Source organism: Ochlerotatus camptorhynchus, unplaced genomic scaffold, assembly GCF_037179485.1.
Source record: "Ochlerotatus camptorhynchus isolate MF236.1 unplaced genomic scaffold, CSIRO-AGI_Acam_v1.1 ptg000211l, whole genome shotgun sequence".
In the NCBI taxonomy this organism is placed as follows: domain Eukaryota; kingdom Metazoa; phylum Arthropoda; class Insecta; order Diptera; family Culicidae; genus Ochlerotatus; species Ochlerotatus camptorhynchus.
Window position 1 is genome coordinate 4860765 of NW_027040701.1, and position 2216 is coordinate 4862980.

A 2216-nucleotide genomic window follows, 5' to 3' on the forward strand; every position below is an offset into this window, starting at 1 on the left:
CAAAATATGGTGGGAAAGTCACGGGCCCGGAAACGGTACACCCAGATGCTGACGAAATCTCATTGTCTCATCATGGATGATGAGACTTACGTCAAGGCGGACTTCTGGCAGCTTCCGGGCTACTGTCCTTCGCCGCCCAGCACAAGTTTGATGTTCCGAAGGAAGTAAGGAAGCAGACACTTTCAAAGTTGGCCAAGAAATACATGATTTGGCAAGCGACCTGCTCATGTGGCAAACGGAGTGCACCGTTCGTCACTACCGGGACTGTAAACGGGGAGATCTACCAGGAGTACCTACAGAAGCGACTGCTTCCTCTGTTGAAGCTACACGAGGGCCCTACGATCTTCTGGCCGGATCTAGCTTCGTACCACTATTCAAATGTTGTCCTGGAGCGGTACGAAGCCAACGGGGTCACTTTCGCACCCAAGGACATGAACCGCCCCAACGCACCGAAACTAAGGCCCATCGAAAAATACTGGGCTATTATGAAACAGGCACTACGGAAGCATCCCAAGGAGGTCAAATCTGAGGAAGACATGAAGAAAAAGTGGGTTTCCGTACGGAAGAAGCTTCAGACAGATGTTGTACAGAACCAAAAGTTTACTAATGGGACATATTATATTATCTGAAAGTTTGAAAAGGATCGGTCAACTAGATACTTTTCTCCAGCGTTTTTTCCGTGATGCAATTTTATGGGGGACACCCTTTATAACATCTTGATAGCTTTGTTTGAAAAATTCAGAACGTATCTAGAATATACCTTACAAAATAATTATATCCAGGATAAGCACAAATATCTACCAGCAAACAACCAGGCATTAGACTTTGAAAACTATAACAAACCCCAAAAGTGTGAGTATGATTTAGATAAATTTTATTTGTTTTAATCACTGGACTGCAAATCCGTATCCGAGCAAGATCCTAATTAATGGTACTTGAGAATGGCAATCCATTATCAGTGTAGAAATTTCGATGAAACTGTATTTTCAAAATTGACAGCGGTACCGGCCACGTCCTAACGGTCACCGAGGAAGGAAATGATTAAAATGCCCTTAATTAAAATGGCAGGTGTTTCTACTAGCGATCGAGAACACCTTTGCATCTTGAATTTATGTTAGATGAAAATGTTGCATGATTTACCAAAGTATGTAATGTGATTGTTTGTTTGCTTTACTACATTAATAACTCTATAATACGACTTCTTCTTCTTCTTCTTCTTCTTCTTCTTCTTTTATGCATTTCAAGCTTATTTCTTATCGCATATTAGCTTATTGCGTGCTCTCAACTTAAGGTTCTAGGTAATTCAATGGTTCGTTAAATAATAAGAATGGGCTATCAATTATAAAATAAAATAAAATAAAAATGGGACATAAGCGGCGCCGGTGGTGTAGTGGTAAGCGTGATTACCTCTCACCCCAGCAGGCCTGGGTTCAATCCCAGTCGGCGCCGCCGGGATGTTCTGAGGCATAACATCTCTGATCACGCCTTCCTTCGGAAGGGAAGTAAAGCCGTTGGTCCCCGGTTCATGAGTTGATGGGTCGATAGGTAGGGTCCAGGTGTGGGAGCTGCCTTCCTGGCGTCGGTAGCATTGGTGCTCAGCACGGAAAACAAAATCGACGGAAAACAAATCAAGGAAAAAAAAAAATGGGACATACCTACCTTTTCCACAAACCAAGCCTTCTAAATTGTTTAAGTCCACCAGCTACGGGATTATTGTTTTCTATTTTCTTAGAAAACAAAACGGATTTCGACATTAACGAAAACAAGTCAACGCATTTCCTTTCCCCCCTCATCCAATTTCAATAAACCTCTGTTTGTCGTTTTGGCAAATCGATCTTACACATGTTGCTGCAAAAGTGGTTCCTTCCCTAAAAATGGCAAATCATACGTACGATTCGAACTGGTTCCAGGGGAAAAATGGAGGCACAATAGAAGCTGGTCGCGTCAACGAGATTCAGTTGAAGTCAATATTTCAGTGGCTCTGCTCCGTAAATACCGGCTTTTGTTTTAAGCTATTTACGTGAACCGGAACAATGGTCCTTCCTGGAATAATATGGTATCCTCTCGGGGGAAATAGATTTACTGGAATCACAAATATCAGCCGATACTAATCCGTTGGATTTATTGTTTGCTTATCAATTATGTTGCACTACGGAGGAATGAATATCAATTTGTTCAGAGTAATCTCATTGCGATAGCACTCTATGCCTCTGAGT

General features: G+C 42.1%; 1 protein-coding gene across 1 annotated transcript; it reads left to right on the forward strand.

The window, feature by feature from the left end:
- Positions 1 to 203: 203 nt before the first annotated feature.
- LOC135703217 (uncharacterized) lies at positions 204 to 629 on the forward strand. Its single transcript, XM_065224339.1, has one exon. It carries the CDS (start codon positions 204 to 206, stop codon positions 627 to 629), a length of 426 nt encoding a protein of 141 aa, XP_065080411.1.
- The last annotated feature ends 1587 nt before the right edge of the window (positions 630 to 2216 follow it).